Source organism: Salmo salar, chromosome ssa09, assembly GCF_905237065.1.
Source record: "Salmo salar chromosome ssa09, Ssal_v3.1, whole genome shotgun sequence".
Classification (NCBI taxonomy): Eukaryota; Metazoa; Chordata; class Actinopteri; order Salmoniformes; family Salmonidae; genus Salmo; species Salmo salar.
Window position 1 is genome coordinate 79,078,462 of NC_059450.1, and position 25,771 is coordinate 79,104,232.

The 25,771-nt window shown below is 41.0% G+C and overlaps 1 protein-coding gene across 1 annotated transcript in view; it reads right to left on the reverse strand.

The window, feature by feature from the left end:
• LOC123744796 (X-linked interleukin-1 receptor accessory protein-like 2) overlaps positions 1 to 25,771 on the reverse strand; it is a 277,022-nt gene that overhangs the window by 194,393 nt on the left and 56,858 nt on the right. Inside the window, exon 2 of the mRNA XM_045724982.1 lies at positions 2,829 to 2,931. Coding sequence (XP_045580938.1) covers positions 2,829 to 2,910 — 82 coding nt within the window. The 5' untranslated portion in view covers positions 2,911 to 2,931. The remainder of the gene's footprint in view (positions 1 to 2,828; positions 2,932 to 25,771) is intronic.

Below are 25,771 nucleotides of genomic sequence, written 5' to 3' on the forward strand. Positions count from 1 at the left end.
GCCAACGTGAAAGGCCTGACGGAATGAAAGCACAGAAGCACTCTGACAAAGTCAGCAGTGAAAAGGGTCTTTGAAGATCTTTTTAATTTAATTTCTGTCTTTTATCTGATTTGCATATTGGCTGGCACAAACAGCCAGTAGCAGTCTGAAGCAGATTACTAAAGACTATTCCCAGCTTTTTAAAAGACAGGAAGAACGTTATTGTTTGAGTTCCATTTCATATCATGTGACAGCTTTCAGAAGCAGAACCTGCTATATTAAAGCGGAGAGCTTAGGCGTAGGCAGAAATTAGTGACACACGTTGGAGCTGAGGCCTTTCATATGCTAAACTATTGTGTACTGGTTGTGAAATCAGTAACCTTTACACTCCCATTGTATCTTTTCTCTCAATGTTAAGAGTTTCATGAAAATAATTCAAAGGAGGAGACGGGTTATTTGGCAGTGAAGGTTGCCATCTGACAGAGTGGAGGAGACGTCTCCAACAGGGCTGCTGCAGGAGGCTGAGGTTACAGGAGAAGGACCACTAGAGGGATGTCCTTAGATTCTTAGTATTTCCCTTCGTTGAGAAGGTAAAAGTCCATGTTAGAGCACCTTCCTGGAGATATGTCTGTATGGCTCCTCAGACAAACTCACAGACAGAGGATGTCGCAAATTGCATCCTATTCCCTATATAGTGCACTATTGTTGACCAGAGCCCTATGGGGGGGTCAAAAGTAGTGAACTATAAAGGGAACAAGGTGCCATTTTGGACACATACAGACAGTATGCAGCTTAAAAGTTCTTTAGAAGAGCACTCTGAGAAGGACAATGCAGAACACTCATAAACAGGAGACCATCATGACGTACTGAACTTGGCCGTGTAAGAAATATTTAACCAAACCTTAACTTGTGTTTGCCATGGGTCTTTCAGGCTTTCCACTGACATATTAGCACTAATTGTTTTGCTAAATCAATTTACTTGACTCCTAGTCTCTGAGGCTTGCACAACTGCTGCTACACCCTTTGTTTGCACCCATTAACAGCAGCTACCTAATCATAAAACATGCCTTTATTACCAAGTCACATCAGCTGCATCTTTTAAGTTGCTAATTGAGTTTCTGTTCATTAAATATGAATGGGAGAATGATGTTTAATGTTGGGCTAAGAGCCCTTATTTGAGAATACCACTAGTTTTGTTTGTATTTCTTTCTCTACAGACGTTAAACTAACTAAGATGGCTCTCCCTACTCAGGTGTCGAACCAAGAATATAACAATGATTTTAAAACCTCATAATTTCATATGAAAACCTGAAAAATGAATAACCTGGCAATAATCTCCAGTGTGTGAAAGCAGATATTTCCCCTCAGACAGGTTCAGCATTAGCTGAACGCACAATTCAGCTCTTAATCAAAGGGGTGGAAGTAATGGCTGCATTTAGATGAATCACATGACATGTCGCAGTGGTATTGTCTTAGAGAATCTAGGAGAAATTACTTATTTAACCGTATGTCCCACGCTTCAAGTACCTTTAAAAAAAGAAAAATCACTCAGGATGCTCCGGGCACTTTAAAGCATTAACCGAGGGACTCAAGTGTCCTGTCGTTTCAAGATCAGAAAGATTCTGCGCCATTCGTTGCCTGCTTACCCTTAACCTTCCCTCAATGGTAATTCAGCGATTTAACAAGCATTATCAGGAGCACACATTCTCCCCAGACACAACTTCCTGGGGTGACGGGGGAGGTGAGATCTTAACAGGAATGGCAGGAAAAACAATTAGATTCTTCTTTTTATATTTTGATAAGGCTGACTTTATCTGGATTGCGGTTGATCAGATAATATCTGATAAGCCACGGCTTGCTTTTTCTTCTCCAGAGTGGAAAATTGTGTGGCCTATGGGGTTCCTTTATTTAATGTATTCCTGGATTCTTTGTTCAGTGTCTTTAGTTCATAATTCTACTAACATCATTTAAATTGCTTGACTGATTTTAACAAAAAGCTATTTCAGCGTCATCGTTTCCACAGAGCAAATTTCCTCAAAGTTTGAGCATCTTCAAAAGAAAAGAAAACATTAATTGAATCAAAGCCGTCTCTGTCTTCTGACAACTAACACTCTGTTTGTGCAATTCCTCTCACACAGGGAGGTGTTACATCAAATATTAACGGGGAAACAAAATAACATGCAGTCTCTGTCTGATCATCTGGTACTGCAAGGAGAGAAAATGCCAAACATTTCAATCTCACACTGGGTGAGAAACTGACAGACAAGATTGCCTCTATGTTTTTGCCGCCCACATAAAAGCCCGTTTGGCACTGATAACATAATTGCTCACCACACACCCTCACCCACACGCAAACAGACACACAATGTGAGTGGGGGATAAAACACATTGATGAGTCTCCAAAGCGGGGACTGAACTGGATTAGATAGCCCTACAGAAAGGAATGAGCTTTTATTTGAACTTTACTCCCTCTGTGGAGGAATGAAGGACCAAACAAGGCATCACTAGCACCAAAAGCCAGAAGGAAAGATAAATATACAGCTCAAACTGGGTATCTGGATATCTGGATATCTGGTTGCCACAAACACATTCAACACATGTAACACAGAGCACACAGAGTAGACAACATCTGACAACACACCACCACACAGAATAATAAATTGAACAATAACACTCGCAAATCAAGACCTCCACATTTGTTGTGCAAACACAAGGTTGCGTCAGTGAATAGATATGGGGAAATTCATTTCCTTTCAACAAGAGGAACGTGATAAAACAAAAGTCAAATGAATCAAAGTTTTGGTCACCTATAGATTGGCCATGATTAAAAGGGAGACTTGTGGACTTACCCGAGTTTCTCTTGGAGATGTATTTGAGATTGATGCAGGCGGCAGAGCTGATAAGGAGGAACATGAGGACTGAGGGCTTCATCTTTCACACTTCGGGTGGCAGCTGGAACACAAAGAAGAATGGAGTTTGGATAACAGGTCTTATGACTGGGCCGACATCTCTGCTCACTCCCTCCATCCCTCCACCAAAACATATTGGGTGATATCAGACTTGTCATTTCTTTCCATTTCCAAGACAGATCGATCTGTTCATTCATTTATCCTTCAGACACAACACAACCATTAACTATAGCAAAATATAGAAACTATTGATCTATGCCATACAACCCATTTTCAAAGTTCACAGAGTGAAAACACACAGCTGTAATACGTCTGTGGGCATTTGATTTATGTCTTTGCGAAAGAGTGAAGGAAGCACAGCTGACATAGATAAAGGGCAATATCTGAAGCTGCTTTAAGGGTCTTAGTATTACCAACATCACTAGAAATGTAAAAAGAAAAGTTGAGGAACACCAGTTTTCAGACGAGCTACACCTGCATTCTCTCCAGCCCCCCTCTGTGAGAGGCAATTTAAACTAGTGTTGGGATGTCAAATCAAATCAAACTGTATTTGTCACAGGCGTCGAACACAACAGGTGACTGTGAAATGCTTACTTACAAGCATTCCCAACGATACAGAATAAAACAATAAAACAACAAACAAAGACAATAAGAGAAGAGAAATACAAATACACAAGAATGAAGATTCAGTATATACAGGGTCAGCTACATACAGGGAGATATTTATAGGGTCACCTAAATACAGCGTCAGATATACAGGGAGATATTTACAGGGTCAGCTATATACAGGGAGATATTTACAGGGTCAGCTAAATACAGGATCAGCTATATACAGGGAGATCTTTACAGGGTCAGCAATATACAGGCATATATTTACAGGGTCAGCTATATACAGGGAGATATTTACAGGGTCAGCTATATACAGGGTCAGATATATACAGGGAGATATTTACAGGGTCAGCTATATACAGGGAGATATTAGCAGGGTCAGCTATATACAGGGAGATATTTACAGGCTCAGCAATATACAGGGAGATATTTACAGGGTCAGCTATATACAGGGTCAGATATATACAGGGAGATATTAACAGGCTCAGCAATATACAGGGAGATATTTACAGGCTCAGCTATACACAGGGATATATTTACAGGCTCAGCTATACACAGGGAGATATTTACAGGGTCAGCTATATACAAAGAGATATTAGCAGGGTCAGCTATATACAGGGAGATATTTACAGGCTCAGCAATATACAGGGAGATATTTACAGGCTCAGCAATATACAGGGAGATATTTACAGAGTCAGCTATATACAGGGTAGGCAATATACAGGGAGATATTTACAGGGTCACCTATATACAGGGAGATATTTACAGGGTCAGCAATATACAGGGAGGTATTTACAGAGTCAGCTATACACAGGGAGATATTTACAGGGTCACCTATATGCAGGGAGATATTTACAGGGTCACCTATATACAGGGAGATATTTACAGGGTCAGCTATATACAGGGTAGGCAATATACAGGGAGATATTTACAGGGTCAGCTATATACAAAGAGATATTAGCAGGGTCAGCTATATACAGGGTCAGCTACATACAGGGAGATATTTACAGGCTCAGCAATATACAGGGAGATATTTACAGGGTCAGCTATATACAGGGAGATATTTACAGGGTCAGCTATATAGAGGGAGATATTTACAGAGTCAGTTATATACAGGGAGATATTTAGAGGGTCAGCTATATACAGGGAGATATTTACAGGGTCAGCTATATACAGGGAGATATTTACAGGGTCAGCTATATACAGGGAGATATTTACAGGGTCAGCTATATACAGGGAGATATTTACAGGGTCAGCTATATACAGGGTCAGCTATATACAGGGAGATATTTACAGGGTCAGTTATATACAGGGAGATATATACAGGGTCACCGATATACAGGGTCAGCAATATACAGGGAGATATTTAATGGGTCAGCTATATACAGGGAGACATTTACAGGGTCAACTATATACAGGGAGATATTTACAGGGTCAGCTTTACATAGGGAGATATTTACAGCGTAAGCTAAATAAAGGGATATATTTACAGTGTCAGCTATATACAGGGAGGTATTTACAGGGTCAGCTATATACAGGGTCAGATATATACAGGGAGATATTTACAGGGTCAGCTATATACAGGGAGAAATGTACAGGGTCAGCTATATACAGGGAGATATTTACAGGGTCAGCTATATACAGGGTCAGATATATACAGGGATATATTTACAGGGTCAGATATATACAGGGAGATATTTACAGGGTCAGCTATATACAGGGAGATATTTACAGGGTCAGCTATATACAGGGAGATATTAGCAGGGTCAGCTATATACAGGGAGATATTTACAGGCTCAGCAATATACAGGGAGATATTTACAGGGTCAGCTATATACAGGGAAATATTTACAGGGTCAGCTATATACAGGGTCAGCTATATACAGGGAGATATTTACAGGGTCAGTTATATACAGGGAGATATCTACAGGGTCACCGGTATACAGGGTCAGCAATATACAGGGAGATATTTAATGGGTCAGCTATATACAGGGAGACATTTACAGGGTCAACTATATACAGGGAGATATTTACAGGGTCAGCTTTACATAGGGAGATATTTACAGCGTCAGCTAAATAAAGGGATATATTTACAGTGTCAGCTATATACAGGGAGGTATTTACAGGGTCAGCTATATACAGGGTCAGATATATACAGGGAGATATTTACAGGGTCAGCTATATACAGGGAGATATTTACAGGGTCAGCTATATACAGGGAGATATTTACAGGGTCAGCTATATACAGGGTCAGATATATACAGGGAGATATTTACAGGGTCAGATATATACAGGGAGATATTTACAGGGTCAGCTATATACAGGGAGATATTTACAGGGTCAGCTATATACAGGGAGATATTAGCAGGGTCAGCTATATACAGGGAGATATTTACAGGCTCAGCAATATACAGGGAGATATTTACAGGGTCAGCTATATACAGGGAGATATTTACAGGGTCAGCTATATACAAAGAGATATTAGCAGGGTCAGCTATATACAGGGAGATATTTACAGGGTCAGCTATATACAGGGTAGGCAATATACAGGGAGATATTTACATTACATTTAAGTCATTTAGCAGACGCTCTTATCCAGAGCGACTAACAAATTGGTGCATTCACCTTATGATATCCAGTGGAACAACCACTTTACAATAGTGCATCTAAATCTTTTAAGGGGGGGGGGGTTAGAAGGATTACTTTATCCTATCCTAGGTATTCCTTAAAGAGGTGGGGTTTCAGGTGTCTCCGGAAGGTGGTGATTGGAGATATTTACAGGGTCAGCTTTACACAGGGAGATATTTACAGGGTCAGATATATATAGGGAGATATTTACAGGGTCAGCTATATATAAAGAGATATTTATAGGGTCAGCTATATACACGGTCAGCAATATACAGGTAGATATTTACAGGGTCAGCTATATACAGGCCATATTTACAGGGTCAGCTATATACAGGGAGATATTTACAGGGTAAGCAGTATACAGGGAGATATTTAAAGGGTCAGCTATATTCATGGAGATATTTACAGGGTCAGCTATATTCATGGAGATATTTACAGGGTCAGCTATATACAGGGAGATATTTACAGGGTCAGCTATATATAGGGAGATATTTACAGGGTCAGCTATATACAGGGCCATCTATATACAGGGAGATATTTAAAGGGTCAGCTATATACAGGGAGACATAAACAGGGTCAGCTTTACATAAGGAGATATTTACAGGGTCAGCTATATACAGTGAGATATTTACAGGGTCAGCTATTTACAGAGAGATATTTACAGGGTCAGCTATATACAGGGAGATATTTACAGGGTCAGCTATATACAGGGAGATATTTACAGGGTCAGCAATATAAAGGGAGAGATTTAAAGGGTCAGTTATATACAGGAATATATTTACAGGGTCTGATATGTACAGAGTCAGCAATATACAGGGACATATTTACAGGGCCAGCTATATACAGGGAGATATTAACAGGGTCAGCTATGTACAGGGAGATATTTAAAGGGTTAGCTATATCCGGTGAGATATTAACAGGGTCAGCTATGTACAGGGAGATATTTACGGGGTTAGCTATATATAGGGAGATATTTACAGGGTCAGCTATATACAGGGTCAGCTATATACAGGGAGCTATAAACAGGGTCAGCTATTTACAGGGTCAGCTATATACAGGGAGATATTTACGGGGTTAGCTATATACAGGGAGCTATAAACTGAGAGCTCTATACAGCGTCAGCTTAAGCCTTTACAGGGTCAGCTATAACCAACAGCTATAACCAGTGTCAGCTATATGCAGGGAGCAATATACAGGGTCAGCTATATACAGAGAGATATTTACAGGGTCAGCTATATACAGGGAGATATTTAAAGGGTCAGCTATATACAGAGAGATATATACAGGGTCAGCTATATACAGGGAGATATTTACAGGGTCAGCTATATACAGGGAGATATTTACAGGGTCAGCTATATACAGGGAGATATTTACAGGGTCAGCTAAATACAGAGAGATATATACAGGGTCAGCTATATACAGGGAGATATTTACAGGGTCAGCTATATACAGAGAGATATATACAGGGTCAGCTATATACAGGGAGATATTTAAAGGGTCAGCTATATACAGAGAGATATATACAGGGTCAGCTAAATACAGAGAGATATATACAGGGTCAGCTATATACAGAGAGATATATACAGGGTCAGCTATATACAGGGTAGAGGAGATATTTACAGGGTCAGCTAAATACAGGGTCAGCAATATACAGGGAGATATGTACAGGGTCAGCTATATACAGGGAGATATTTACAGGATCAGGTGTATACAGGGAGATATTTACAGGGTCAGCTATATACAGGGAGATATTTACAGGGTCAGCTATATACAGGGGCAGCTATATACAGGGAGAAATATACAGGGTCAGCTAAAAACAGCTTCAGTTATATACAGGAAGCTATACACAGGATCAGCAATATACCGGGAGCTTTAAACAGGGTCAGTTATATACAGGGTCAGCAATATAAAGGGAGAGATTTAAAGGGTCAGTTATATACAGGAATATATTTACAGGGTCTGATATGTACAGAGTCAGCAATATACAGGGACATATTTACAGGGCCAGCTATATACAGGGAGATATTAACAGGGTCAGCTATGTACAGGGAGATATTTAAAGGGTTAGCTATATCCGGTGAGATATTAACAGGGTCAGCTATGTACAGGGAGATATTTACGGGGTTAGCTATATATAGGGAGATATTTACAGGGTCAGCTATATACAGGGTCAGCTATATACAGGGAGCTATAAACAGGGTCAGCTATTTACAGGGTCAGCTATATACAGGGAGATATTTACGGGGTTAGCTATATACAGGGAGCTATAAACTGAGAGCTCTATACAGCGTCAGCTTAAGCCTTTACAGGGTCAGCTATAACCAACAGCTATAACCAGTGTCAGCTATATGCAGGGAGCAATATACAGGGTCAGCTATATACAGAGAGATATTTACAGGGTCAGCTATATACAGGGAGATATTTAAAGGGTCAGCTATATACAGAGAGATATATACAGGGTCAGCTATATACAGGGAGATATTTACAGGGTCAGCTATATACAGGGAGATATTTACAGGGTCAGCTATATACAGAGAGATATTTACAGGGTCAGCTATATACAGGGAGATATTTACAGGGTCAGCTAAATACAGAGAGATATATACAGGGTCAGCTATATACAGGGAGATATTTACAGGGTCAGCTATATACAGAGAGATATATACAGGGTCAGCTATATACAGGGAGATATTTAAAGGGTCAGCTATATACAGAGAGATATATACAGGGTCAGCTAAATACAGAGAGATATATACAGGGTCAGCTATATACAGAGAGATATATACAGGGTCAGCTATATACAGGGTCAGCTATATACAGGGAGATATTTACAGGGTCAGCTAAATACAGGGTCAGCAATATACAGGGAGATATGTACAGGGTCAGCTATATACAGGGAGATATTTACAGGATCAGGTGTATACAGGGAGATATTTACAGGGTCAGCTATATACAGGGAGATATTTACAGGGTCAGCTATATACAGGGGCAGCTATATACAGGGAGAAATATACAGGGTCAGCTAAAAACAGCTTCAGTTATATACAGGAAGCTATACACAGGATCAGCAATATACCGGGAGCTTTAAACAGGGTCAGTTATATACAGGGTCAGCTATATACAGTGTCAGCAATATACAGGGTCAGCTATATACAGGGTCAGCTATATACAGTATCAGCAATATACAGGGTAAGCAATATACAGGGAGATATTTACAGGGTCAGCTATATACAGGGAGATATTTAAAGGGTCAGCTATATACAGAGAGATATTTACAGGGTCAGCTATATACAGGGAGATATTTACAGGGTCAGCTAAATACAGAGAGATATATACAGGGTCAGCTATATACAGGGAGATATTTACAGGGTCAGCTATATACAGAGAGATATATACAGGGTCAGCTATATACAGGGAGATATTTAAAGGGTCAGTTATATACAGTATCAGCAATATACAGGGTAAGCAATATACAGGGAGATATTTAAAGGGTCAGCTATATACATGGAGATATTTACAGGGTCAGTTATACACATTGTCAGATATATACAGGTTCAGCTATATACAGGGTCAGCAATATACAGGGGCAGCTAAATACGTCAGCTATATACAGGGTCATTTAAAAACAGGGTCAGCTATAATCAGGGAGAAATAAACAGAGTCAGCTAAAAACAGCTTCAGCGAAGCTATACACAGGATCAGCAATATACCGGGAGCTTTAAACAGGGTCAGTTATATACAAGGGTCAGCTATATACAGGGTCAGCTATATACAGGATCAGCTATATACAGGGTCAGCTATATACAGGGTCAGCTATATACAGGATCAGCTATATACAGGGTCAGCTATATACAGGAAGATATATACAGGGTCAGCTATATACAGCGTCAGCTACAGTATTTACAGAGTCAGCTATACACACGGTCAGCTATATTCAGGGTCAGCTATGTACAGGGAGCAACATACAGTGTCAGCTATATACAGGATCAGCTATATACAGGATCAGCTATATACAGGATCAGCTATTTACAGGGTCAGCTACATACAGGGTCAGCTATGTACAGGGTCAGCTATGTACAGTGAGCAACATATAGTGTCAGCTATATACAGGATCAGCTATATACAGGGTCAGCTATATACAGGGTCAGCTAAATACAGGGTCAGCTATATACAGGGTTAGCTATATAAAGGGTTAGCTATATACAGGGTCAGCTATATACAGGGTTAGCTATATACAGGGTCAGCTATATAAAGGGTTAGCTATATACAGGGAGTTATATACAGGATCAGCTATATACAGGGAGTTATATACAGGGTCAGCTATATACAGGGTCAGCTATATACAGGGTCAGCTATATACAAGGTCAGCTATATACAGGGTCAGCTATATAAAGGGTTAGCTATATACAGGGTCAGCTATATACAGGGAGCTATATACAGGGTCAGCTAAATACAGGGAGCAATATACTGGATCAGCTATATGCAGGTTCAGCTATATACAATTTGTAAGTCGCTCTGGATAAGAGCGTCTGCTAAAACGTAAATGTAAATGTAAATACAGGGAGCAATATACAGGGTCAGATATATACAGGGTCAGATATATACAGGGTCAGCTCGATACAGGGTCAGCTATATACAGGGTCAGCTATGTACAGGGTCAACTATATACATTTTTACATTTACATTTTAGTCATTTAGCAGACGCTCTTATCCAGAGTGACTTACAGTAGTGAATGCATACATTTCATTTCATGCATTTAAAAAAATATATATAATTTGTACTGGTTTTCTTTGTACAGGGTCAGCTACAGTATTTACAGGGTTAGCTATATACAGGGTCAGCTATATACAGGGTCAGCTATATACAGGGTCAGCTATGTACAAGGTCAGCTACATACAGGGAGATATATACAGGGTCAGGTATATACAGTGATATATATACAGGGTCAGCTATATACAGTGTCAGCTATATACAGGAAGATATATACAGGGTCAGCTATATACAGTGTCAGCTACAGTATTTACAGAGTCAGCTATACACACGGTCAGCTATATACAGGGTCAGCTATATACAGGGTCAGCTATATACAGGGAGATATATACTGGGTCAGGTATATACAGTGATATATATACAGGATCAGCTACATACAGGGAGATATATACAGGGTCAGGTATATACAGTGATATATATATACAGGGTCAGCTATATACAGGAAGATATATACAGGGTCAGCTATATACAGTGTCAGCTAGAGTATTTACAGAGTCAGCTATACACACGGTCAGCTATATACAGGGTCAGCTATATACAGGGTCAACTATACACAGGGTCAGCTATATACAGGGTCAACTATATACAGGGTCAGCTATATACACGGTCAGCTATATACAGGGTCAGCTATATACACGGTCAGCTATATACAGGGTCAGCTATATACAGGGTCAACTATACACAGGGTCAGCTATACACACGGTCAGCTATATACAGGGTCTGCTATATACAGGGTCAACTATACACAGGGTCAGCTATACACACGGTCAGCTATATACAGGGTCAGCTATATACAGGGTCAACTATACACAGGGTCAGCTATATACAGGGTCAACTATACACAGGGTCAGCTATATACAGGGTCAGCTATGTAAAAGGTCAGCTATATTCAGGGTCAGCTATATACAAGTTCAGCTTTATACAGGGAGCTATATATAGGGTCAGCTACATACAGGGTCAGCTATAAAGTGGGAGCTATACATAGGGTCAGCTATAGACAGGGTCACCAATAGACAGGGAGCTATATTCCGGGTCGGCTATATGCAGATAGTTATTTACAGGGTCAGCTATAGACAGGGTCACCTATAGACAGGGAGCTATATTCCGGGTCGGCTATATACAGAATTCTATTTGCAGGGTCAGCTATCTACAGGATCAACAATATATAGTGTAAGCGATATACATATGGCTATTTACAGGGTCAATTATACACAGTGTCAGATATATACAGGTTCAGCTATATACAAGGTCAGCAATATACAGGGGCAGCTAAATACAGGGTCAGCTAAATATAAGGTCAATTAATAAAAACAGGGTCAGTTAAATACATGGAGAAATATACAGGGTCAGCTATATACAACTTCAGCAATATACAGGAAGGTATACACAGGATCAGCAATATACCGGGAGCTTTAAACAGGGTCAGCTATATACAGGGTCAGCTTTATATAGAATCAGCTATATACAGGGTCAGCTACATACAGTGTCAGCAATATATAGGGTCAGCTATATACAGGGTCAGCTATATTCAGGGTCAGCTATATACAGTGTCAGCAATATATAGGGTTAGCTATATACAGGGTCAGCAATATTCAGGGTCAGCTATGTACAGGGTCAGCTATGTATAAGGTCAGCTATATTTAGGGTCAGCTATATAAAGGGTCATCTATAAACAGGGTCAGATATATACAAGGTCAACTATATTCAGGGTCAGTAATATATAGGGAGCTATATACAGGGTCAGCTATGTTAAAGGTCAGCTATATTCAGGGTCAGCTATATACAGGGTCAGATATATACAGGGTCAGATATATACACGGTCAGCTATGTACAAGGTCAGCTATATTCAGGGTCAGCTATATTCAGGGTCAGATATAAACAGGGTCAGATATATACACGGTCAGCTATGTACAAGGTCAGCTATATTCAGGGTCAGCTATATTCAGGGTCAGCTATATACAGGGTCAGCTATAAATAGGGTCAGCTATAAAACAGGGTCAGCTATATACAGGGTCAGCTATGTACAGGGTCAGCTATACAGAGTCCTTTATATTCCGGGTCAACTATATACAGGTCAGCTATCTACAGGGTCAGATATAAACAGGGTCAGCTATACACAGGGTCAGCTATATACAGAGAGCTATAAACAGAGAGCTATATACAGCATCAGCTACAGTATTTACAGGGTCAGCTATTTACAGGGTTAGCTATATACAGGGTCAGCTATATTCAGGGTCAGCTATGTACAAGGTCAGCTATATTCAGGGTCAGCTATATTCAGGGTCAGCTATATACAGGGTCAGCTATATACAGGGTCAGCTATGTACAAGGTCAGCTATATTCAGGGTCAGATATATACAGCGTCAGCTATAAACAGGGTCAGCTATATACAGGGTCAGCTATATACAGTGTCAGATATGTACAGGGTCAGCTATGTACAGGGTCAGCTATATACAGAGTCCTTTATATACAGGGTCAACTATATACAGGGTCAGCTATCTACAGGGTCAGATATATACAGGGTCAGCTATTTACAGGGTCAGCTATTTACAGGGTCAGCTATTTACAGGGTCAGCCGTCTACAGGGTCAGCTGTATACATTGCCAGCTATATACAGGGAGCTATTTACAGGGTCAGCAATGTACAGGGTCAGCTATGTACAGGGCCAGATATGTACAGGGCCAGATATATAAAGGGAGCAATATACAGGGAGCTATTTACAGGGAACCATACACAGGGACAGATATAGACAGGGTCAGCTATATACAGGGTCAGCGATATACGGGGTCAGCTATATAGAGGGTCAGCTAAAAACAGGTTCAGTTATATACAAGGTCAGCTATAATCAGGGTCAGCTATAATCAGGGTCAGCTAAATACAGGGTTGGATACATACAGGGTCAGATATATAGTGGGAGCTATAAACAGGGTCAGCTATATATGGGGTCAACTATGAACAGGGTCAGCTATACACAGGGACAGCTATATACAGGGAAAACTATATACAGGGGCAGCTATATACCGGATCAACTATATACATGGTCAGCTATGTACAGTTGAAGTCAGAAGTTTACATACACCTTCGCCAAATACGTTTAAACTCAGTTTTTCACAATTGCTGACATTTAATCCTAGCAAAAAATTCCCTGTCTTAGGTCAGTTGGGATCACCACTTTGTTTTAAGAATGTGAAATATCAGAATAATAGTAGAGAGAATGATTTATTTCAGCTTTTATTTTTTCACATCACATTCCCAGTGGGTCTGTCACGCTCTGACCTTAGAGAGCCTTTTTATTCTCTATTTGGTTAGGTCAAGGTGTGACTTGGGTGGGCATATCTATGTTTCTATTTCTTTGTTGGCCTAGTATGGTTCCCAATCAGAGGCAGCTGTTTATTGTTGTCTCTGATTGGGGATCATACTTAGGCAGTCCTTTTTCCCACCTTTGATTGTGGGATCTTGTTTTTGTGTAGTGCCTGTGAGCACACCATTATTTTACATTTCGTTTGCGTCTGTATTTGTTTTGGTAAGTTTCATTTATTAAATCATGTGGAACTCTACACATGTTGCACCTTGGTCCAGTTCTTCAGACGATCGTAACAGGGTCAGAAGTTTACATACACTCAATTAGTATTTGGTAGCATTGCCTTTAAATTCATTAACTTAGGTGAAACGTTTCGGGTAGCCTTCCACAAGCTTCCCACAATAAGAATTTTGGCCCATTCCTGCATGACAGAGCTGCTGTAACGGAGTCAGGTTTGTAGGCCTCCTTGCTCGCACACGCTTTTTCAGTTCTGCCGACAAATTGTCTATGGGATTGAGGTCAGGGCTTTGTGATGGCCACTGCAATACCTTGACTTTGTTGTCCTTAAGCCATTTTGCCACAATGTTGGAAGTATGCTTGTGGTCATTGTCCATTTGCAAGATTCATTTGCGACCAAGCTTTAACTTCCTGACTGATGTCTTGAGATGTTGCTTCAATATATTCACACAATTTTCCTGCCTCATGATGCCATCTGTTTTGTAAAGTGCACAAGTCCCTCTTGCAGCAAAGCACCCCCACAACATGATGCAGCCATCCACGTGCTTCACGGTTGGGATGGCGTTCTTCAGCTTGCAAGCATCCCACTTTTTCCTCCAAACATAATTATGGTCATCATGGCCAAACAGTTCTAATTGTGTTTCATCAGACCAGAGGACATTTCTCCAAAAAGTACAATCTTTGTCCCCATGTGCAAATGGTACCTTCAGGCGTTTGGAAATTGCCCCAAGGATGAACCAGACTTGTGGAGGTCTACAATATATTTTCTGAGGTCTTGACTGATTTCTCTTGATTTTCCCATGATGTCAAGCAAAGAGACACTGAGTTTGAAGGTAGGCCTTGAAATACATCCACAGGTACACCTCCAATAGATTCAAATGATGTCAATTAGCCTATCAGAACCTTCTAAAGCCATGACATCCTTTTCTGGAACTTTCCAAGCTGTTTAAAGGCACAGTCAACTCAGTTTATGTAAACTTCTGACTCACTGGAATTGAGATACAGTGAAATAATCATTCTGTAAACAAATATTGGAAAAATTACTTGTGTCATGCACAAAGAAGATGTGCTAACCGACTTGCCAAAGCTTTAGTTTGTTAACAAGAAATTTGTGGAGTGGTTGAAAAACGAGTTTTAATGACTCCAACCTAAGTGCATGTAAACTTCCGACATCAACTATATATATACAGGGTCAGCAATACATAGGGAGATATATACAGGGTCAGCTATATACAGGGAGATATTTACAGGGTCAACTAAATACAGGGAGATATATACAGGGTCATCTATATACAGGGAGATATATACAGTGTCAGCTATATACAGGGAGATATTTACAGAGTCAGCTATTTACAAGGAGATATACACAGCGTCAGCTATATACAGGGTCAGCTATATACAGTGACAGCTATATAAAGGGAGAAATATAAAGGGTCAGCCATATAAAGTGTCAGCTATATAGAGGGAGATATATATACAGATAGCTATCTACAGGTTCAACTATATACAGGGTCAGCTATACACAGGTTCAGCAACAAACATAGTCAGCTATATACAGGAGCTTTATACAGGGTCAGTTATATAAAGGTTCAGCAATAAACATGGTCAGCTATACACAGAGTCAGCAATACACTGGGTAAGTTATATACAGGATCAGCTATATACAGGGAGCTTTATACAGGGTCAGTTATATAAAGGTTCAGCAATAAACATGGTCAGCTATACACAGAGTCAGCAATACACTGGGTAAGTTATATACAGGATCAGCTATATACAGGGAGCTTTATACAGGGTCAGTTATATAAAGGTTCAGCAATAAACATGGTCAGCTATACACAGAGTCAGCAATACACTGGGTAAGTTATATACAGGATCAGCTATATACAGGGAGTTTTATACAGGGTCAGCTATATACAGATAGATAAATACAGGGTCAACAATATACAGGGTCAGCTATATACAGGGTCAACTATATACAGGGAGATATATAAAGGGTCAGCAATATTCAGGGTCAGCAACAGCATTTACAGGGTCAGTTATATACAGGGTCAACTATATACAGGGTCAACTATACACAGGGTCAGCTATATACAGGGTCAACTATATACAGGGAGTTATATACAGGGTCAGCTAAATAAAGGGTCAGCTATATTCAGGGTCAGCTACAGCATTTACAGGGTCAGCTATTTACAGGGTCAGCTATATACAGGGAGCTATATACAGGAAGCTTTACACATGGTCAGCTATATACAGGTTCAGCAATAAACATGGTCAGCTATATTCAGGGTCAGCAATACACCGGGTAAGCGATATATAGGATATGCTATATACAGGGAGCTTTATACAGGGTCAGCTATATACAGGGTCAGCTATATACACGGTCAGCTATATACAGGGTCAGCTATATACACGGTCAGCTACATACACGGTCAGCTATATACAGGGTCAGCTATATACAGGGAACTTTACACATGGTCAGCTATATACAGGGTCAGCTATATACAGGAAGCTTTACACATGGTCAGCTATATACAGGGTCAGCTATATACAGGGTCAGCTATATACAGGTTCAGCTATATACAGGGTCAGTTATATACAAGGAGAAATATACAGGGTCAGCTATATACAAGGAGAAATATACAGGGTCAGCTATTTACAGGGTCAGCTATATACAAGGAGAAATATACAGGGTCAGCTATATACAAGGAGAAATATACAGGGTCAGCTATATACAGGGTCAGCTATATACAGGTTCAGCTATATAAAGGGTCAGCTATATATAAGGAGAAATATACAGGGTCAGCTATATACAAGGAGAAATATACAGGGTCAGCTATTTACAGGGTCAGCTATATACAAGGAGAAATATACAGGGTCAGCTATATACAAGGAGAAATATACAGGGTCAGCTATATACAAGGAGAAATAAACAGGGTCAGCTATTTACAGGGTCAGCTATATACAAGGAGAAATATACAGGGTCAGCTATATACAAGGAGAAATATACAGGGTCAGCTATATACAAGGAGAAATATACAGGGTCAGCTATATAAAAGGAGAAATATACAGGGTCAGCTATATACAGGAAGATATATACAGGGTCAGCTATATACAGGGAGAAATATACAGGGTCAGCTATAAACAAGGAGATATATGAAGGGTCAGCTATATAAAGGGTCAACTATATACAGGGAGAAATATAAGGGACAGCTATAAACAAGGAGATATATACAGGGTCAGCTATATACAAGGTCTGTTAAATACAGTGATATATAAACAGGGTCAGCTATATAAATGGTCAGCTATATACAGGGTCTGTTATATACAGTGATATATATACAGCGTCAGCTACATACACGGTCAGCTATATACAGGGAACTTTACACATGGTCAGCTATATACAGGTTCAGCAATAAACATGGTCAGCTATATTCAGGGTCAGCAATACACCGGGTAAGCGATATATAGGATATGCTATATACAGGGAGCTTTATACAGGGTCAGCTATATACACGGTCAGCTATATACAGGGTCAGCTATATACAGGGTCAGCTATATACAGGGAACTTTACACATGGTCAGCTATATACAGGGTCAGCTATATACAGGAAGCTTTACACATGGTCAGCTATATACAGGGTCAGCTATATACAGGGTCAGCTATATACAGGTTCAGCTATATACAGGGTCAGTTATATACAGGGTCAGCTATATAAAGGGTCAGCTATATACAAGGAGAAATATACAGGGTCAGCTATATACAAGGAGAAATATACAGGGTCAGCTATATACAAGGAGAAATATACAGGGTCAGCTATATACAAGGAGAAATATACAGGGTCAGCTATTTACAGGGTCAGCTATATACAAGGAGAAATATACAGGGTCAGCTATATACAAGGAGAAATATACAGGGTCAGCTATATACAGGAAGATATATACAGGGTCAGCTATATACAGGAAGATACATACAGGGTCAGCTATATACAGCGTCAGCTATATACAAGGAGATATATACAGGGTCAGGTATATACAGTGTCAGCTATATACAGTGTCAGCTATATACAGTGTCAGCAACAGTATTTACAGGGTCAGCTATGTACAAGGTCAGCTATATACAGTGTCAGCTATATACAGGACCAGCAATATACAGGGAGCTATATACAGGGTCAGCTATATACAGGGAGATATATACAGGGTCAGCTAAATAAAGGGTCAGCTATATTCAGGGTCAGCTACAGCATTTACAGGGTCAGCTATTTACAGGGTCAGCTATACACAAGGTCAGCTTTTCACAGGGTCAGCTATATACAGGGTTAGCTATAAACAAGGAGATATATAAAGGGTCAGGTATTTTCAGGGTCAGCTACAGCATTTACAGGGTCAGCTATATACAGGGTCAGCTATATACAGATAGATAAATACATGGTCAACTATATACAGGATCAGCTATTTACAGGCTCAGCTATTTACAGGGTAAGCTATATACAAGGAGAAATATACAGGGTCAGCTATATACAATTCGAAATATACAGGGTCAGCTATATACAAGGAGAAATATACAGGGTCAGCTATATACAGGAAGATATATACAGGGTCAGCTGTATACAGCGTCAGCTATATACAGTGTCAGCTATATACAGTGTCAGCTACAGTATTTACAGGGTCAGCTATACACACGGTCAGCTATCTACAGTGTCAGCTATATACAGGACCAGCAATATACAGGGAGCTATATACAGGGTCAGCTATATACAAGGTCAGCTATATACAAGGTCAGCTATATACAGGGTCAGCTATATACAGGATCAGCTATATACAGGATCAGCTATATACAGGGAGCTATATACAGGGTCAGCTATATACAGGAAGATATATACAGGGTCAGCTATATACAGGATCAGCAATATACAGGGAGCTATATACAGGGTCAGCTATATACAAGGTCAGCTATATACAGGAAGATATATACAGGGTCAGCTATATACAGTGTCAGCTACAGTATTTACAGCGTCAGCTAAATACAAGGAGATATATACAGCTTCAGCTACAGTATTTACAGGGTCAGCTATACACATGGTCAGCTATATACAGGGTAAGCTGCAGTATTTACAGGGTCAGCTATATACAGGGTCAGCTACATACACGGTCAGCTATTTACAGGGTCAGCTATATACAGGGAGCTTTACACATGGTCAGCTATATTCAGGGTCAGCAATACACCGGGTAAGCGATATATAGGATATGCTATAAACAGGGAGCTTTATACAGGGTCAACTATATACAGATAGATAAATATATGGTCAACTATATACAGGGTCAGCTATATACAGATAGATAAATACATGGTCAACTATATACAGGGTCAGCTATTTACAGGCTCAGCTATTTACAGGGTCAGCTATATACAAGGAGAAATATACAGGGTCAGCTATAAACAAGGAGAAATATACAGGGTCAGCTACATACAAGGAGAAATATACAGGGTCAGCTATAAACAAGGAGAAATATACAGGGTCAGCTATATACAGGGTCAGCTATATACAAGGAGAAATATACAGGGTCAGCTATATAAAGGAAGATATATACAGGGTCAGCTATATACAAGGAGATATATACAGAGTCAGCTACAGTATTTACAGGGTCAGCTATATACAGGGGCAGCTATATACAGGGTCAGCTACAGTATTTACAGGGTCAGCTATATACAGGGTCAGCTATATACAGTGTCAGCTACAGTATTTACAGGGTCAGCTATATACAGGGTCAGCTACAGTATTTACAGGGTCAGCTATATACAGGGTCAGCTATATACAGTGTCAGCTACAGTATTTACAGGGTCAGCTATATACAGTGTCAGCTAAAGTATTTACAGGGTCAGCTATATACAGTGTCAGCTACAGTATCTACAGGGTCAGCTATATACAGGGTCAGCTACAGTATTTACAGGGTCAGCTATATACAGGGTCAGCTATATACAGTGTCAGCTATATACAGGGTCAGCTACAGTATTTACAGGGTCAGCTATATACAGGGTCAGCTATATACAGTGTCAGCTATATACAGGGTCAGCTACAGTATTTACAGGGTCAGCTATATACAGGGTCAGCTATATACAGTGTCAGCTATATACAGGGTCAGCTACAGTATTTACAGGGTCAGCTATATACAGGGTCAGCTATATACAGTGTCAGCTACAGTATTTACAGGGTCAGCTATATACAGGGTCAGCTACAGTATTTACAGGGTCAGCTATATACAGGGTCAGCTATATACAGGGTCAGCTATATACAGGGTCAGCTACAGTATTTACAGGGTCAGCTATATACAGGGTCAGCTATATACAGTGTCAGCAACAGTATTTACAGGGTCAGCTATATACAGGGTCAGCTACAGTATTTACAGGGTCAGCTATATACAGGGTCAGCTATATACAGTGTCAGCTACAGTATTTACAGGGTCAGCTATATACAGTGTCAGCTACAGTATTTACAGGGTCAGCTATATACAGTGTCAGCTACAGTATCTACAGGGTCAGCTATATACAGGGTCAGCTACAGTATTTACAGGGTCAGCTATATACAGGGTCAGCTATATACAGTGTCAGCTATATACAGGGTCAGCTACAGTATTTACAGGGTCAGCTATATACAGGGTCAGCTATATACAGTGTCAGCTATATACAGGGTCAGCTACAGTATTTACAGGGTCAGCTATATACAGGGTCAGCTATATACAGTGTCAGCTATATACAGGGTCAGCTACAGTATTTACAGGGTCAGCTATATACAGGGTCAGCTATATACAGTGTCAGCTACAGTATTTACAGGGTCAGCTGTATACAGGGTCAGCTACAGTATTTACAGGGTCAGCTATATACAGGGGCAGCTATATACAGTGTCAGCTACAGTATTTACAGGGTCAGCTATATACAGGGTCAGCTACAGTATTTACAGGGTCAGCTATATACAGGGTCAGCTCTATACAGGGTCAGCTACAGTATTCACAGGGTCAGCTATATACAGGGTCAGCTATTTCCAGGGTCAGCTACAGTATTCACAGTGTCAGCTATATACAGGGTCAGCTATATACAGGGTCAGCTACAGGATTTACAAGGTCAGCTATACACAGAGTCAACAATGTACAGGGTCAGCGACATACAGGGTCAGCTATATACAGCATCATCTACACTGCTCAAAAAAATAAAGGGAACACTAAAATAACACATCCTAGATCTGAATGAACTGCTGACACACTCCAGCCACATGAGGTCTAGCATTGTCTTGCATTAGGAGGAACCCAGGGCCAACCGCACCAGCATATGGTCTCACAAGGGGTCTGAGGATCTCATCTCGGTACCTAATGGCAGTCAGGCTACCTCTGGCGAGCACATGGAGGGCTGTGCGGCCCCCCAAAGAAATGCCACCCCACACCATGACTGACCCACCGCCAAACCGGTCATGCTGGAGGATGTTGCAGGCAGCAGAACGTTCTCCACGGCGTCTCCAGACTCTGTCACGTCTGTCACATGCTCAGTGTGAACCTGCTTTCATCTGTGAAGAGCACAGGGCGCCAGTGGCGAATTTGCCAATCTTGGTGTTCTCTGGCAAATGCCAAATGTCCTGCACGGTGTTGGGCTGTAAGCACAACCCCCACCTGTGGACGTCGGGCCCTCATACCACCCTCATGGAGTCTGTTTCTGACCGTTTGAGCAGACACATGCACATTTGTGGCCTGCTGGAGGTCATTTTGCAGGGCTCTGGCAGTGCTTCTCCTGCTCCTCCTTGCACAAAGGCGGAGGTAGCGGTCCTGCTGCTGGGTTGTTGCCCTCCTACGGCCTCCTCCACGTCTCCTGATATACTGGCCTGTCTCTTGGTAGCGCCTCCATGCTCTGGACACTACGCTGACAGACACAGAAAACCTTCTTGCCATAGCTCGCATTGATGTGCCATCCTGGATGAGCTACACTACCTGAGCCACTTGTGTGGGTTGTAGACTCCGTCTCATGCTACCACTAGAGTGAAAGCACCGCCAGCATTCAAAAGTGACCAAAACATCAGCCAGGAAGCATAGGAACTGAGAAGTGGTCTGTGGTCCCCACCTGCAGAACCACTCCTTTATTGGGGGGTGTCTTGCTAATTGCCTATAATTTCGCCCTGTTGTCTATTCCATTTGCACAACAGCATGTGAAATGTATTGTCAATCAGTGTTGCTTCCTAAGTGGACAGTTTGATTTCACAGAAGTGTGATTGACTTGGAGTTACATTGTGTTGTTTAAGTGTTCCCTTTATTTTTTTGAGCAGTGTACTTATGTCATGCAATAAAATGCAAATTAATTACTTAAAAATCATACAATGTGATTTTCTGGATTTGTATTTTAGATTCCGTCTCTCACAGTTGAAGTGTACCTATGATAAAAATTACAGACCTCTACATGCTTTGTAAGTAGGAAAACCTGCAAAATCGGCAGTGTATCAAATACTTGTTCTCCCCACTATATAGAGGGTCAGCTATATACAGGGTCAGCTATATACAGGGAGCTATAAACAGAGAGCAATATACAGGGTCAGCAATATACAGGGTCAGCTATATACAGGGTCAGCTATATACAGGTGTCAGCTACATACAGGGTCAGCTATATACAGGGTCAGCTATATACGGTGTCAGCTACAGTATTTACAGGGTCAGCTATATACAGAGGAATCTATATACAGGGTCAGCTATCTACAGGGTCAGCTATATACGGTGTCAGCTACAGTATTTACAGGGTCAGCTATATACAGAGGAATCTATATACAGGGTGAGCTATCTACAGGGTCAGCTATATAAAGGATCAGCTATATACAGGGTCAGCTATATACAGAATCAGCTATCTACAGGGTCAGCTATATACAGAATCAGCTATCTACAGGGTCAGCTATATACAGAATCAGCTATCTACAGGGTCAGCTATATAAAGCATCAGCAATATACAGGGTCAGCTATATAATGGATCAGCTATATATAGGGTCAACAATAGACATGTAGTACCAGTACCAGAACTACGTGCAGGATTACAGGATATTTGAGGTACTAGACATGTACTGTACATATAGGGTTGACCACCACATGATGTGTTGTTACATAAAACAGATTAACAGAAATCCACGGTTTATGGCCCCTATAGATTCCCAGGTCATTCCTCACTGGCTGTCCATTGACTGGGGTTAGGGGCCCTCCGTCCATTATACCACGGAGGGCTCTCATCTACACACCCTTAAATAAGTCTGGTCTTTAAGGTGCTCCAGCTGAGCTGCCAGTAGTGATAGTGAATTACATCTGTTCCCAAGCTCTTTTGTAAACAACAGTTAACGGTCACATTGTTGTTCAGGTTATCAAATCAAATGTTATTTGTCACATGAGCCGAATACAACAGGTGTTCACCTTACCGTGAAATGCTTACTTACAAGCCCTTAACCAACAATGCAGTTCAAGAAATGGGGGGGGGTTCAATTGAAATAGTCCGGGTGGCCATTTGATTAGTTTAGTTGTTCAGCAGTCTCATGGCTTGGGGGTAGAAGCTGTTATGGCCTTTATGTGGGAACCTTTTGGTCCTTGACTTGGCCCTCTGGTACCGCTTGCCATGCTGTAGCAGAGAGAACCGTCTATGACTTGGGTGACTGGAGTCTTTGACAATTTTTTGGGGTCTTCCTCTGACACCGCCTGGTATAGAGGTCCTGGGTGTCAGGAAGCTTTGCCCCAATGATGTACTGGGCCGTACCCACTACCCTCTGTAGTGCCTTCCAGTCAGATGCCGAGCAGTTGCCATACCAGGCAGTAATGCAACCGGTCAGGATGCTCTCGATGGTGCAGCTGTACAACTTTTTGAGGATCTGGGGACCCATGCCAAATATTTTCAGTCTCCCGAGGGGGAAAAGGTGTTGTCGTGCCCTCTTCACAACTGTCTTGGTGTGTTTGAATCAAAATAGTTTGTTGTTGATGTGGACACCAAGGAACTTGAAACTCTCGACCCGCTCCACTTCAGTCCCGTCGATGTTAATGGGGGCCTATTCAGCCCTCCTTTTTCTTGTAGTCCACGATCAGCTCCTTTGTCTTGCTCACATTGAGAGAGAGGTTGTTGTCCTGGCAACACACTGCCAGGTCTCTGACCTCCTCCCTATAGGCTGTCTCATCATTGTCGGTGATCAGGACTACCACTGTTGTGTCGTCAGCAAACTTAATGATGGTATTAGAGTTGTGCTTGGCCACGCAGTCGTAGGTGAACAGGGAGTAAAGGAGGGGACAAAGCATGCACCCCTGAGGGGCCACAGTGTTAAAGATCAGCCAAGGCTGGTAATACCATGCTGAGGAATACAGATGTCTCTCAAACATGTTATTGGTCTAGAAATATAAAGTGTAGTCAATGTAAAATATTATTTCCATTCAGCCATGTGAATTAGAGATCTCGCTGACAGAGAAATATAATTCAACAGTTTTCTCCCTCACTGCACTGTGTGAAAGCATTGCCCACAGCTGGAGAAGGAAGAGGAGGAGGAAGAAACTAATTTCAGCTCTTTCCACAAACAATAGAGGAATCTGAGAAATCACTATTTGTGGGTTGTCACAAACAGGAACAAATATCTCTCCAAAAACATTCTCTATCTGCAGAAATGGCTTTCTTTATGCTTATTTATTTTCTGCTACCGAAGGCAATTCTTTGTTAAAAGCTTTCCACTGACAGTTCTTTTTTAAAAACCCACTACATTTGTCTCTCTCCAAATAATCCATTCTATCTCAGATATTGAGCGGTGGTGAAAAACAAGCCTTTACCGTTGCACAAAAAAAGTGAAACTAAAATAACCTTCTGAATGTGAGTTCAAAACCTCGAACACACACATGCTCTCTCTCTCTCTGACACAAACACACATATTCACACATGCAGGCATACACACACACACACACACACACACACACACACACACACACACACACACACACACACACACACACACACACACACACACACACACACACACACACACACACACACACACTATGGTGACAAAAAATGTCACACTCAGTGCCTGCATCCAAACAGCTAAATCCATATCCTCATCAACGTCTACATAATATAGTGAATACACACATGGTTAATATAGGATTACCACTGATCCTGTAGTTCTTATTAAGCCTAGCTCACATTGGCACATTAACAGTATAGATGTCAGGGCTGTGCGCTGCTGGTGGAGAAGTCAGGTGCAGGAGAGCAGGGAGTATTGAACAAGCGCACACTTTATTATGGCAGTAGAGAAAAACACAGAAGAACGCAGCTTCCAGAAACACTTTTGCCTTGTGGGC